Source organism: Accipiter gentilis, chromosome 4 (assembly GCF_929443795.1).
Source record: "Accipiter gentilis chromosome 4, bAccGen1.1, whole genome shotgun sequence".
Classification (NCBI taxonomy): Eukaryota; Metazoa; Chordata; class Aves; order Accipitriformes; family Accipitridae; genus Astur; species Astur gentilis.
The window spans coordinates 39,649,320-39,662,763 of NC_064883.1; the positions used below are offsets into that span (position 1 = coordinate 39,649,320).

At 46.1% G+C, this 13,444-nt stretch overlaps 1 protein-coding gene across 2 annotated transcripts in view; it reads right to left on the minus strand.

The window, feature by feature from the left end:
• Positions 1 to 13,444, minus strand: part of DPP6 (dipeptidyl peptidase like 6) — a 575,931-nt gene that overhangs the window by 501,309 nt on the left and 61,178 nt on the right. Inside the window, exon 1 of one of the 2 annotated variants that reach the window (XM_049798776.1) lies at positions 7,853 to 7,903. The exons of the other annotated variant lie outside the window; for it this stretch is intronic. Coding sequence (XP_049654733.1) covers positions 7,853 to 7,903 — 51 coding nt within the window. Of the gene's footprint in view, positions 1 to 7,852; positions 7,904 to 13,444 lie in introns of those variants that run through there. 2 annotated transcript variants of the gene reach the window in all.

A 13,444-nucleotide genomic window follows, 5' to 3' on the forward strand; every position in this document is an offset into this window, starting at 1 on the left:
GGTTCTCCATGGGGGACAACTTCCAAAACGAGATGAAGTAAAAACTCCAGAGCGCTTTTCTTAACCTGCAGCATCCTCTGGGATAAGTACTTCACTCTGCTTTTCTTCTGCTTGCTTTCTAACCCTGTCCTTCACCTTTTTTTTTCGTCAACTCCAGTATATTTCACCAGTTGCCGTCTTTAAAAAAAAAAAACACTGAAAATCCTTAATGACACAGAACATGGTGAAGTTTTGTGTTGAGACTCAGGTCTGAAGGCACCTGAGCCTCAGACAAATTTCTTACTCAATTCAGCAGCAGTAGTAAACCCGTTAAGTTCAGCAAAAGTTTTGCTTGAGTAAGTGCTGAATAATGACTACAGAATGAGGCCATCTAATGTGTGACTGGAATTCATGCCAAGTCTAACTGTCTCTACACATGCCTGAGTTGACAAAATCTTCTGGCCAGTATTCCCTGTAACTTGAGAGGGATTTTTCACAGCATTGACCCCTCTGCTTACCATCCTCCAGTGCTTCATCTGGGCATGCAACATTCACCACTGTAGCTAATCCTACTGGCTTGAACTGTTAGTTTTCTCCTATTTGCTTTGACTGGACATTTGGGTGCAGCTCAAGGTAACCTCTAAAGTCATTATTCCACAGTAATTAGGGGTGAGATGGTGGAAATACTTCATAGTTGGTAATAAAGTCAATAAACATTGAGTCACACCACAAAAGAGGCCTTATCACAAACAAAATACTGGATAGGTTGCTGGACGTGCACCGAGTTTGCAATTCTTCTATTGTGCCTTGTAAGCGTACAGACTGGGAACCACCTATTCGCAATGGAGGGTTGAACTCCGATTCAGCTACAGGTGCAATAATTCTCCCTCCTGGTCAAAATAACACAGGCGATTCCACTGCTCCTGTTCCCACCCTTTACTTCTATAGCAATGAAGAGGATACCACTGGACATGCAGATCCTAAAGGGAAAATTCTGTGCTTGGAAACCACCTACAAGACACGCACTTCTTCCCAGCGCACAGCATAAGCATTACAACACATGTGCTCCAGGAATTTCCAGGACCTTACCAACACTACGGGAACCCACTAAATATGATGCTCCATTGTGAAGGAATGCCAAGCTTCCTACGTGAAAGCTTATGCATTTGTGGATTACACAAGATTTACAGTACATAATTCAATAAACAGGCTTTGCTTCTTAGTTTCATGTGAGCCACTGTTTAGTACAACACTGTACAGACAGACAACACACATGCAAACACACAGACCTAGAAGAATAAATGCATATATTGCGCTTGTGATGACATTAAACCATTTGGATTAAGTAATTTTAAAGCCAGAGGTGCATTATAACGTTCTAGGGCAGCTCTGTGTACGTGAAAACCATGGACCAAGCGATTTCTGCAGCACGATGGCATCTGGCTGAGATGGAGCTCCTCTCCTCCTTCAGCGGGACTGCGGTGCTGGGAGACCCCATCTGCTTCTGCACAAGTATGCTGGGACCTGGAAAGAGTAAAGCTCCAAACATCCAGCTCATGTATCCCCACATCCCACTGCAGACGTGATTGACAAAGCCTGGAAAGATGCGCAGAGCGGGACTCGTCTCACGCAATGGCAGAGGCTTAATGGGGTGCTTAGTGCCATTTGAGATGCTCTGGAATATCTGTGACTATGTTTAAGCAACGGACTCAAGACTTAGATATCTGCAGGGTAGATGTTTATGGTTCAGGTAGTACACTGTATTTCCTTAAGTCAACGGAGGGAAATTGGCACTTAAAAATGCAGGTCCTCTCACCCATTTCATACATCTACATGAAGATGGGATGAATCATACCGCAGACTCAACTGACTAAATTATAAAGAGAGCCCAGGCTGACTAACTTAGATGTAGATGTCTACATCGAAGAAGCCAATGTTTAGTCAGAGGAATCCTACCCCCATCTTGTTCTAATGAAGAACTTCAAGAGCCACAGAAACTACTGCACTCCCACAGAGCCTGCTCCAGTACCTCATCACCTTCACTGCAAAAACTAGGCACTTTATCTTCTAGTCCAAAATGCTCTGACTCCAACTTCCAGCTTTGAAACTTGTTCTGCCTTTGTCAGCTACATTAAAGAGCCTGTTGCTATTAGGGGTTTTGTACCAACCAGAGGCATTCTTAGGCATGATTCTCTATTGCCTTCCCCTTTACATAGTCAGTTAGACCAATGCTAAGTGAGTGCAAAGCTCTGCCAAGAAACGTGACTTCCGAGATATACAGGAGTGACACTTGGTGCAAGGGAACATGTTATGAAGTATTTTCCGGCAGTTGAAAGACTCATTCCACAGTGCAAAGAGGGGAACTCTCCTCATTAAATAAAGCCTCAGGCTATCAACCTCTCCAAAACGTACATTTTAGGTATTTATCTTTAGAAAAATCAAGCAAATCCAGATTTCATTAATGAACAAAAGTAACCTCTCAAATATGGATGACTGCAATGCTGTCTTCCCGACTGCACAAACAGACAGCTCTGTGGCTCTGTTGCTGCTCCGGGCTCTACTGAACGACAGCTGAGTGGGTAGCAGTAAAATCATAACAGCCCCTTCAATTTGTCCTCTCTTACTGTTTGGGAAAGCAGTGAAGAGGTTCAGAAAGAGAGGGGAAGGGATAGACTATCCTGTGAACAGTCAGACGACTCAGAGGAGGGAGGGAGAAATGAACACAAAAGTGTTCCTTTTTCCTTGCAAGCAAGAGGAAGCAGAGGAGCTGCTGGGTAATATTGAAGACAGAGATGCAGGTGGGAGAGCCACCCTCAGAGTCAAGATTTTGAACCTTCCCCATTATGAGAATTAAAGTTAGACCACAAGCTCCCTGTCGTTCTCAGATTGCTAAATAGTGAGCTAGCAATGCGGACTACTTCACACGGCTGCCAAAGTCATCCTGAGACGGCCTGGCCCCGTGTATTTCTCATGGGACTTGCAACTTCAGTGGATCCCTTATCATTTTCCAATACACAGTGAGCAGACTCTGCACTTCTATCCCCTGAGTAAGGACATATCTGAAGAGACGCTCTACATTAAGTGGACAACACTGAGATCCTACTGGATATTTCCTTGTGGAGCTCTCTGCCATCCCACCTTAAACGTGCAAAGACTCTTAATTTCCATCATCAGCAACGTGACATTAGAACAGGCCCAGCACATCTTACAGCTTTTCCACTGGGCCACAATGCAGCAATTCCAGTACCTCCTATGGATCAGTGTACCCCCTACTGCATATACTCTCCTAACAAAGGGCAACACTTGTTCGCCTTTTTGTGCCTTTATGCCTGACCCAGAAAGGACACCAGACCGTTACAGTCCTTAAAACACAACCCGACTCTCACTAAGCAGCAGCAGACCAAAGATCTTCTGCTGCAATTTTTGCTGTAGTTTGGCAATTGAATTTCTGCCTGGCTTTAAGCTTCAGTTGGAGTCATGATAGATCACCCAGGAACTGCTCCCCCAGTTCCCCTGTTTTCAGCTCTGGAGGTCCCTGTGTTTCAGCCAAGGTAGTAGACAGCTAATGAATGGCACAAAAAATCTGGACTGCATTTGGCTTCTGAGTCAAGTGGAATCTGAGATAGCGGGAAGGATAAAGTAGCAGGGAGCCTGCACTGGATCAGAAACTCCACCACCTACTTCAGTGTGGGAGTTTCAAGAAAAATTAGTCTCTATGCAGCTTCTTTACCCCATGGCACGACAACTGCATTCTTGGCTGGGAAGCATTACACCATGTTTCAGTGCAATGTGATTGATCACTGCAGGCAATAAACCTGTAGGTAAAATACGGCAAATAAGGGAGATTACAATGGAACTTCAATGTCTTTTATTTATGTTTTTAACATGAATTTACTGCTCATGCAAGGCACCCGAAATACAAAATGGGCAGGAGCAAAGCTGGATTTTCTGTTTGGCTGCACCAGTGTGTCTCCAGGAAGAGCAGGAGCACTCCAAGGGTAACAGAGTAGCTTAGTCTCCATGCCATTTGTACCCCTGAGGTCTCCGGGGCCTCAGAGGTGCCAGCAGACTTCCTAGGGGATAACACTTGCCGCTGGGCTTATTTTTATTTGGTTTTTTTTTACATCTACATCCAAACTGCAGCTATCAGAGTTGGGATTTAAATGGTCAAACTAAAGATTAAACCTCCAGACTCTTCTACAAGTACTCTCAATGAACCAGAACTGCCTCTTTTGCCCCATTCATAAATTATTCATCAGAGTAAAGCAGAAAAGTGACACATCCATCACAGTTTCTCTCGGTAGTTTCCAAACATTAGAGCTGCTGCTGGCTAGACTGAAATTCGGAACAGGAGTTTCACAGCAACACCCTTCTTACACAGATAGCTAGCTACAGCAGAGTGCTCACTCCTTTCACTGGCAACTAAATGTGCCAAAGTAACAGCATGCTCACATACAGCACATTAAATTTTGCCTTCAATACCCCTATGCGCTCTCACTAAGCCCATTGTTTCCACTCACCTGATTTTCTACACCCAAAGGTAGCGGCTCCTTTTTAATCTTTACCGCACCTATACCTCTACCGAATTGGGTTCTCAGGATTTGCATGGGTGTACGTAAGAGAAGAATCTGGCACTACTCTAAAGGTCCTCTTCAAAACAGCTTTTTGATGTATTTGCTTGCAAATCCATAAAAAAAAAAAAAAAAAAAAAAAAAAAAAAAAAAAAAAAAAAGAAGCCTATGTACATGATATATCATCAGTCCCTGAGAAGACACAGGCAAGAGCAGAATAAAACAAGTGTAGTTGGTATTATTGTCCTTGACCTGACAACTGAATGGGTAAGGGAAAAGACAGGAATACTTTAATGAAATAAATTATATAGCTGTACCTAAGGTTAAGATCAAATGTAAGTGCATTAAAATTATCTCCAAAAGTGATTAACATTTATCTCACACCCTACTGTTGCATATTAACTTGAAAAAGACTGTGAAAAACTCATGGGGTATGTCAGTTCTTACTAGAAGAAACCACTGTGTATTAATCACTCCCTACAGTATTTATGTAGAATTAAGAGAAATCCCATTGTAAGAGCTTGAACTATTTCTGTAAGTTACATTCCCCTGGCTCAAATGATGAATGGGAAATAGAGCAGTAAAATAAAAATAGGCACCTTTCCAGGTAAATGTTGTTTAAAAAAGCCAAAACAAAGCCCTGGTGAAATACTGTCACAGGGATAAAAACATTTATCTCGGTGTCACAAGAATGGCTTCGTTTTTGCTGGTCTAATTAGGTAATAAAGAAATCACAGGTGTAGTGACTCCATGAGCTATCACCGCACTTAAAAAGGGCCCACTGCATGGCCAGGGACCAGCGTGCCAGTATTATCACTTGCTGTCACATCATTTTAAGAATGAAATAGCTCAATTTAAGAAAGATTTTTAAAGAGAAGAAAAATCAATACACAGTTAGAAGCTTGTCAAGATTCTAAGCAACAGCAAAAGTGCCAGAAAACAAACAAACAAAAAAGAAAACCATGGTGGGCTTTGAATTTTCAATGACTTCTCAAATTCTGCGAGGCAATTAATGCAGCGGACACTGTACTGCACCTCCAGGGACTCCACACACACCCAACCGTGTATTCTCAACGACTGCCAGGTACGTGAGAGACGACACTCACAGCATTAGGTTTTGACACGACTAGCTCAGGATTCTAATTTTAATTGTAACAAAAGTGATAAATAAGTAAAAATATTATTTTTTTAAAACAACAGCTTAAGGAAGATGGTGAAGAAAGTACTAGTGTTAACTTGCCAGAACTTCCACTGAAAGCGTATCTGAGATTTCAGGATTAGGTCCACCACTAATTATTATCTTGAAGAAACACAATATCTGTCCAAATATCTTAAAGCTCAAATATTCACCTGAATTTAATTCTTGCTTAGACAAACTGCAGATCCAGTTGCAACCACAGACCAGGTTAACACAAAAACCAGCTGTGGTTCAGGTGGCCCATAAAAACCACAGATCTTAATGAAAGAAATCATCTGTGTCACGTATAGTTTCCTTGTCTTGAAATTTCATTGGCAGTGTCCCAAAAATGACTTCTTCAAAGGAAAACCTTGCATTCGCGTCCAGGGAGACAGCCTCGAGTGACAGCAAGAAATAACTGTGACTTAGCACCCGGGGGTGGGGGGGCTGGATCCTGCTCCGGTTTGAATCAGAGGCAAAAACTATTGTCTCTGGCAGAAGGGTTTGAATTGTGGACAGCCCCTGCTACACAGCTCTGTGTGCAGATCGATCGCTCCAGCCTTTGCTCATCTCACAGAGCTGTGGATATGCGGATCCATTTTGCCACGCTCAGAAGCCGTAGCCGAAAATCCCAGCAGAAGCTCTAGCCCTCTGCGTGGCAGTGGGGGAATCCCTGCCCGCTCATCATTCCCTGACTTCAGAGAGCAGCAAGGAAAACGTGCGAGAGGTTTTTATTAATTCTGTGACATTGTGTATGTAAATTAGGTTAATCCTGTACTTTAATCAAACAATGTCGGCTCAGGTGGTTAATTATTTTTTCTTATGGATAGAGAACATCCTCATCAAAGACTATAATGACCTCTAGGATCAGTAGCTTAAGCAAATAATAATCTGAATTTCTCCACGTTAAAAAACTTCCAGCACCACATATTTCTCAGGCATTTAAAAGGCATAATGAAAGGAGTACGATGCAATCACGCAGGCTGTGCAATTCTCCTGGAAAAATGTTTGCAGAAGTTCCTGTTCAGTTCCCTTAGTTGAATTCACAGGTCACATAGCATTGCACCTTCCTCTTAAAAACTACTGCCGGAATAAAGCGATATTATTGGAGTTGGGAAAGGAGGCATTTCCTTAAAAAGCCAGCGAAGCATTTTACTACGGAACTTAATTAAAGGATGGAGAATACTTTGGCCGCTTCTCGAACACGTCAACGCGAGAGACGAGCAACGCGTACTCCCTCGGTATTAAATATTAGCATTTCCCCTCGCAGGGGAGGCAAAACACAGACACCTGGAGAAGAGGGAGGGGACGGGAGACCAACAGGTACCCTCTACAAGCTTCAGGTTATTTGAAATAAGTTGTTTGGAAAGCGAAGAGCCCCGAAGCCCTGGCGTTTCCCACCCTGCGGGGCACAGCCGCCCTCCCCCAGCGCTGGAGCTGCCTCCCGGAGCCGCCTTCATGCGGGGGCACCGCGCATCCCCCCCGGTACACCGGCAACCCCCGGCGGGTCAAGCCAGCAGGCAAAACACACAAATATATTTCCATCAGCACAAGATGGCAACCAGCACTTCTTCCGGGAGAGCAGTTGGGTGGGTTTTTTTTTTTTCCTTAAGGGAGCGGCGAGGGGGGGGGGGGGGGGGGGGAGTATTTAAAAGGCATCCCGAGTAGGTTTAAAAAAAAAAAAATAATAAAAATATGGCACCGAGACAAAGGTTTCCGCTACAGAAAGGCAAGGTAACCCCCAACCAGCTCCCCCCCCCCGAAGCTCACACACATCGTGGTCATCAACTTGGCGAAGTTGGCCGTGCCGGAGCGCGGTGCCCGGAGCGAACCGGCCGCCCCAGCCCCGGTCCCGTCCCCCCCCCCCCGCCCCGACCCCGGCTCTCGCTGCTGCCCCCCCCCCCAGCTCCCCTTAGAAAGGAGGACGCCCCAGCATCACCAGGAGACCCTCGTCAGGACGGGGAGGGGGGAAAAGAGCCCCTAAGCAAAGATGTCCCCTCGCTGGCTTCCCCGGCCAGCTCAGCCCCAGCGATGGGGGGGCTCCGCTCCGGTGCGAGGGGTCTGGGCAGCAGCGAGCCCCGCCACTTACTTACAGTCACCGGAGGCGCCAGCAGCAGCCACTTACCATCATGTTTCCTTGCATTTTAGCCGTTTGAAACATTGCCTTTTCCTTCATTTTTTTAATATTTTTTTTTTTTTTTTTTTTTTTTTTTTTTTTTTTGCCGGGGGTGTGCGTGCGTGTGCTGGTCTCCGAGAGTTACTTAATCCAGCGGCTGGCTCACTTTAGTGAAGAACTGGCGTGCACTTGCGATGGCTCTTTTTGGTGTGGAGTGGAGGGGACTACGAGCAGCAGAGGAGGAGGGTGCCTGCTTGCCTTTTTTTTTTTTTTTTTTTTTTCCTTCCCCACCCTTTCAATATATATTTTTCCTCCCCCCCCCTCCCGAAAAAAAAAGGCAAAAAAAAAAGGCAATAAAAATAAAACAGCCCCTATCAAAGGGGAGGGGAGGCAGAAGCGACTTAGGGGGGGGAGAAGCCAGCCTCAGCCACCACCCAGCCTCAGCTTTTGCCCTGCGGGAGCCGGCGGGGTGGGCAGGGCAGGAGGGAGGGAGGGAACCGCACACCCGCCCCCCGCCCCGGCCATGCCCGGCCACCCCGGGGGGACCAGTTGTAAGGGGAAGAAGGGAAAAAAGAAAAAAAAAAAAAAGGTGGTGGTGGTGGTGGAGAACGCGCACACACACAAAATAAAAAGAGGGAGCTGGAGAGGGCGGAGGGGCGACAGCCCCCTTCCCTGGCTGTGCCCGGCTCGCTGCTCTCCTGGGGATGGGGATGAGGATGGGGATGAGGATGGGGATGGGGATGGGGATGGGGATGGGGATGAGGATGGGGATGGGGATGGGGATGAGGATGGGGATGGGGATGAGGATGAGGATGAGGGGGTCAGGCACACGGTTTTCCAACCAGGAACCAGGGAGGGTGATGGGGGGGGGGGGGGGGGTGAAGCCGGAGCCGCCTCCCCCGGCGTTAACTGTTCCCCGGCTAGAGCCGGCCCCCGCCAGGCCCCGTCTGGTGCAGGGAGGGTGGGGAAGAGCCGGCCCGCTGCCGGGGGGGGTGGAAACGGGGGTCTCACGCCACGTTTCCATGGCTGCTCCCCGGCCCTCCCGCCCGCAGCCCCCCCCCCCCCCTCCTTCCCCGCAGGGTGATGCGGGGGGGGTTTGTCGCGGGGGGGGGGGGAGCTTTTCCAGGGACCTGCCCCAACGCCAGGGTTTGGGATCCGGGGGGGATGCCCGCTGTAGGAACGGGTGGGTGGATGCCGGAGCTTGTGTGTGTCCCCCCCCCCCCCCCCCCGCTACGGGGAAATGCAAAGGGAAGGGCATGTGTGTGTCCGCCGCTGAATCCCGGCCGTGCGGGGTCCGCACTTCTTCTGGGAGGTTTTCCACCGCTGGGAGCTCCGGTCTCCCCAGCCGAGCTGCCCCACAGGTGGCCGGGGTAGGTGCTGGAAGATGGGCCTCTCCTGCTGCCCTCGGTGCAGCTTTCCAGGGCCACAGCCTTGCCACCCATCCCAAAGGTTCACACCTCGGGCTGCGCACATGAAAAACAGCCTTGCAGAGAGCTGTCTCTTTTGTCTCTCCCCGATGCACCAGAAGTAATTACAGCCGTCTCCGGGAGAATCGGGTGCCCATCGATTTCATCTGGCAGGAGCGGGGCTGCTTCAGATGTTGCCCACTCAAAAGGAGAGAAGAAACTCTGAGAAGAAAGTGATTTGCTTAGTAGCTGAGAAGGGAAACCAAAAAGAAAGAGCAGAAGCTCTTCTTAACATCCAAGGTTTAACCAAGCCAATGGCTAGAGCAAAAGCTCTTCTTCTTTTTTTTTTCTTTTTTTTTTTTTTCCAGCAAGGGAACTGCAGACCCTTCCATGGGTCCTTTTCTTATGCCCACCTGTAGCACCTTGAACTCTGGTCCTTCACAGCTTGCAGCATCTTCACATCATAGGCAATGGCTGTTCACTAGAAACAGGACGCAACATGTGCAATCCCATAGTGTCGCTCACACTATATTTTTCTTTGAGCCACCCAGCTGTTGAAAGATATTCAAATACAAAATCTCTCACCTAAGACGTTAAGCGTATATCTTGAAAATGACAGAAATGGGGAAGTGAGATCCCAAGATGCTCGTGGGAAATGCCAACAGCAGATGATGCTGGTGCCCCTGAGGGTTACCCGGGGGAGCTTTTGGTCTACAAAAACTTCACCCCTCTCTTGCGGGTCTTGATTATTTTCTCCCTTGTCTTTATTTGGGAACTACTTACACCTCGTACACGGTGCCTCTTGAGCAGGAAGTTCTTCATTTTGTTCCTCAAACTCTCAACTCCTGCTTTCTTTACTTCAATTTTGATGTTTTATCAGGCAGTTCCTGTTGCATCTCAGTATTTTACCCTCAGGTGTTTTAATTATGTATGAGCGCAAAATATTTTTTATCTACTTCACAGTTAGTAGTCCCATTTGCCTCCTGCATTACTTTATACACCAGTAGAATTACTTACCATATATTGAACTCCGGCAATAGTGGTTTTCTGGATATTTTTCCCTCAGCTTTGTCATAATGCAGTTACTGGGTTTGTCTGCTTATTTTTATTTAATATTTAATTTATGTGCTATTGGCATAACCGTAGCAATTGCCTTGATTGAAACCACTTTGTTTGAAGTTGAGACTACTTGCAAAACGCCTAGTTTCACCTTTGAGAATATCCAGTTGTTGAGTTGGTTTTTTAATTATTAAACAGCAGTCAGGGACCATTTGGCCAGTGTTTGTACATTACTGTGGTTCCACTTCTGCCATGAAGTATGCTCCCATCAACATGATCAAGAGATTTCATGAGAAACAGGAAACAAAAATCAGTGTTCTGCAGTGCTGTGCAAAATGATGACATTGGTGATGATGGGGCAAAAAAAATCCCATTATGAGAGAGAAATTCTTGATTTACACCTTTTAGTTCTCTTTTTTTGACTCATGTGACACTTTGAGAAAAGAGGCAGTGAACTGTTTACCTCTGAAAGTTTTATGACCAGAGTCCACCCTTGGAGGTTTCCAAAAGCCGACTGGATGAAGCCCTGCTCAGCCCGGTCTGGTCTCAGAGCTCCCCCTGCTCTGAGCCGGAGCTTGGGCTAGAGACCTCCTGAGGTCTCTTCCAGCCTACACTGTCCTGTGACCCGTAAGATAAACAACACTCCGAACTGAGTGACTCTTTTTGTTACAGATTAAAACATCTGTTTAAGAAAGGATTGTTGTGTCACTTCCTAAGATGATTCCAAAACTGTATCCCTCATATTCCCAAAGACTTCGAGTTCTCTCGATCGTGACTTTGGCTGATATTTTTCGTGTCTGAACTGCTTTCTGATGACTGATGGAACAGCTAAGACTTGCTCTCAGATCTTGAAGTATGAGACTAAATCACGCTGCAGATCTGTACCCCAAGCTGTGGCCCGGTGATTCCATTGCAACTAGTCAATGAAACTGTCCTTCAGGTTTGGGACATTTAGGACAGCTACAAGTGATATTGCCACATTACTCCCTCGAGTACATTAACCCCACTGGACTCCTTTTCATCTAACATTCAAACAACTGTTGAGCTTTTCTTCTTGATGAGTGTTCTCCATGTTATTTTAATGGAAATTCACTGGAGCTGCAACAAATACTTACTCTCACTGAACAAGGAATCACATTTTTTACGATTAGGATGTGAAATGGTGAGTGCAGAAAGATGATCTGAAATGTCTTCCGCATTTTTGTAGGGAACATTTTTTACTTTCTTTGAATGATGTGGAAGGATAGCCAATCACCCAGGGACCCAGGAAAGTAGTATGCTTTAAGTGGCTTAAAAGCTTGCTGGTGGTTATTCTGTATTTAAGGCCAAAGACCTGGCCCAGGAAACCTCAATAAAACATGAAAATGTTTCTTCATCATGTCAGGCTTTTTATCAGAGGAAAATTGTCAAAATTCATGACTTTTGCATTCATTGGTTTAGTCTCAGTGCACCTCCTTTGTCAGTAGAGTTACTTTTGCTATAAAGATGGGAAAGTTCAGCCCAGACTCAGCTGCATCTTAACAGCAAGATCTTAAGTGAAACCCCTGTAATAAGGAGGGGTTCTTCTGCAATCTCTCTCCTGGTGCATACCAGGAGGAAAACCCTGGAAACTCAGACAGGCCTCATTTTATATCTGATCTAGAGATATTCTCCATATCTCAGGTACTATGACAAAACCTTCATGGCATCTTCATCCACCAGCATTTTTATATGCAATTTTGAGGAAATGTGCTTTTCTCACATCCCTCACAGAATGAGATATATGGGGGGGTTTTATTTTATCAAATAAAACCCATTCAATGCATTTGATGCTGGCTCTCCTTCTCACTAGCCAAACAAGCCTGGGAACAGTCCTTCTGAATAGAAGGAAAGAATTAATTTCACACAGTATTAGCTGGCTGCACAGCACAGACTTTTATTTATTCAGTATTTTTAAAGAAAAATATTTTAAGGATGTAAGACCACAGACAAATACAACAGCTGTCGTACTAAAAGTCACTTCTAAGAGTATCAGGATTTCACTTCCTGTCTTTAATTTAAGGTTACTTTTTATTCTCCCCAATAAAAGAATTTGTGTTTTCAAAATACAACAAATGGCTTTTTCTTCTCAGTCAGACCCTTTTGTGAGGATCCTACCTTCTTGCTGTCAGCCTGATCCCACAAGCCTGTGCTCAGGCTTCTCTCCAGCCTAATTTCAAGACAGTGCTCTCTAAGAGCAGGCCAAGACCTACTACACCTTTGCCCCGAATTCTCCCCATCCCTTACATCCCGTCAGACTCGGGTCCACAGCACATTGTTTTTGTCGTGCGACCCACATCTTTTTCCCTTCACTGGGCCAGTAGGTTGAACTGAGTATCAGGGCAGTCTGATGTGCACTTTCTGTCAAGCAATCAGGAAAGCTAGTGCTTTTCAGTAGAAACACTGAGGAGGAACCCAACCGAAATGCTTGAGGTCAGATCATCCAGGCTGGAAGGACCTCAGGAGGTCACTAGCCCGATCTCCTGCTCAAGCAGGGTCAGCTGTGATGTCAGACCAGGTTGCTCAGAGCTTTGTCACGACATGTCTTGAAATCCTCCAGGAATGGGGACCGCACGGCCTCACCAGGCAACCTGTTCAGAGGGTTGACTGTTCTCATAGGGAAAACGATTTTGCTTATATTCAGTCTGTACTCTTCTCGTTTCAACTTACGCCCATCGCCTCTCATCCTCCTGCCGTACCTCGCTGTGAAGAGCTTGGCTCCATCTTCTCGATAACCTCCCCATGAAACTGGAAAGCTGCTGTCGGGTCCCCCCCAACCCATCTCTTCTCCAGGCTGAACAAGTCCACCTCACCCAGCCTCTCTGCAAGGGGTAAGTGTTCCAGCCCCTGACCATCCTGGTGGCTTTCTGCTGAACTTGCTCCAATTTACACCAGTCTTGTACTGAAGGCACGAAACTGGACGACAGATGTGGTCTAATGCGTGCCAAGAAAAGGTCGTAATTGCCGAGGGAGAGATCATCTGTAGTACTTGCTTTGCTATTAACTTATTCAGGAGGAATGGGATTGGTGATATCCCAAATGAAATGGTCGAGTGTTATATTGTGCAAACCTAATGGAAGTCAGCAACAGAGCTTTAGTAATAGTAAGTATATTCCAT